Raw genomic sequence first — 1,824 nt, 5'->3', positions numbered from 1 at the left:
GATTGTCAAATCCACAGCCAGCTGCATGGTCGCTAATCAACCGAGCAACTACCGTACGTATTTGCTGCCAATTTTTCTCCGCCCGGCTATCTTCGTTGGTGACTTAGCTGGGGTATCTTCGTTGAAAAGTAGATCGTCCGACTTTTCTCTGCACGTTTTCCACACCCGCCAACTATAAATAAGAACGTTGCAAGCTCGGCCACTACAGCAAACAGAACAAGTACAAGTGTGTACAAACAGGAGATCGAAACAATGGCTACATCCACGTCGGCGCTCATCCTCCTGCTGGCTGTGTCATTCGCCGCCGGCGCCAACGCGACGTCCTTCAGCATCACCAACCAGTGCCCCTTCACCGTGTGGCCGGCGGCGAGGCCAGTGGGCGGTGGTAGGCAGCTGAACAGCGGCGAGACGTGGAACCTCGATATCCCCGCGGGCACCAGCACGGCCACGATCTGGGGCCGCACGGGTTGCAACTTCAACGGCAACTCCGGCCGCTGCGCAACCGGCGACTGTAACGGCGCGCTTGCGTGCGCCCTGTCTGGGCAGCCTCCGCTGACGCTGGCGGAGTTCACACTCGGCGGCGAGTTTGACTCCTATGATATCTCCGTCATAGACGGGTTCAACATCGGCATGGGCTTCTCTTGCAGTACCGGCGTCGCGCTGCAGTGCCGGGACTCTCGCTGCCCCGACGCGTACCAGCAGCCCAACGACGTCAAGACCAAAACCTGCAGGGGCAACAGGAGCTTCCGGATCGTCTTCTGCCCATGATAACTTACAGGGCTTCCGGGTCGTCTTCTGCCCATCATAAGTCTACTTCCTATTATGAGAGTCATATGCATGTATGTATATGTATACGACCATGAGTGGAACAATCGGTGCACACACGGGTGCCCAATAAAGTCGATGAATAAAGGTGAAGAATATTTGTGTCTACTATTAAAACAGCATACAATATTAATTTGCTGCTCTCCATTTTGGTGCAATTGGAATGAGTAGGCTACGGCGTATGAGAAAAGAGAGGATCGATGCTATAGAATTTTGTTTTGAAAATATATAGGCTACAGGCCAGCTGGTAGAAAACTTTCAACGATTCTTGGCGAAAACATATACACATTTGCATCAACGAGGAAACCGCCTTATTATGACAAAAGACTATCGTTTTGTATACCCAGAGACATCGTTCTTGCGTTGATACACACCAAGATCCCTGCTGACAACCAAGTTTCAAATTTACCTCATTGTTAAAAATATTTTAAAACAATTTAAGGTAGTTTAACACCGAAGGTATGCGTGGATGAGAAATGTTGATGTTTATGAAAAGCTTGCATGGGGTAACACAAACTGATTACCATTGGTTTTGGAAATAATATCAAGTGAAACTCAGAACTTTAATCTCTTGGGGCAAACCTGCATCACCAGCGCCGTCTGGTCGGAGTCTCGGTCTCTCAGCAGCGTCTGTAGAGATGGCTAGCCAGTCTGACAACCCCTGCTATGATTTGTCTAGCTTGTAGACCAGCCGGAGTCTCGGTCTCTTGGTGGTGTAAATAACAGCGACCATTCAGCCTTCCGAATTGTACTTCTGTTGGCTTGGCTAACCTAGCCCGTTCAATAATGTAATTTTCTTATACCTACGATCCATCAATGCATGAAAAATGAATGGATTGATCCAACCAGTTTCACATGCATTGTCGTGTCGTCCCACCGAGTCTTGGGCACACGGAAGCTCGATTAGAACATGAAACCTAAAGTGATGTGGGCGTCAAAGTTTATCAATCGTGCGGTGAGCAATCTATCCGATTAAAGCTACCTTTTGTTTGGAGCATG

The 1,824-nt window shown here is 49.0% G+C and overlaps 1 protein-coding gene across 1 annotated transcript; it reads left to right on the top strand.

Annotated features, from left to right (window-relative positions):
* Positions 1-229: 229 nt before the first annotated feature.
* LOC124657182 (thaumatin-like pathogenesis-related protein 1) lies at positions 230-907 on the top strand. The gene has a single exon (XM_047195776.1). It carries the CDS (start codon positions 253-255, stop codon positions 766-768), a length of 516 nt encoding a protein of 171 aa, XP_047051732.1. The 5' UTR covers positions 230-252; the 3' UTR covers positions 769-907.
* Positions 908-1,824: the final 917 nt, after the last annotated feature.

The sequence above is a fragment of the Lolium rigidum genome, chromosome 5, assembly GCF_022539505.1.
Source record: "Lolium rigidum isolate FL_2022 chromosome 5, APGP_CSIRO_Lrig_0.1, whole genome shotgun sequence".
Taxonomy (NCBI): domain Eukaryota; kingdom Viridiplantae; phylum Streptophyta; class Magnoliopsida; order Poales; family Poaceae; genus Lolium; species Lolium rigidum.
Note: the sequence above shows the minus strand (reverse complement) of the source record. Positions and strands in the feature narration are given on the sequence as shown.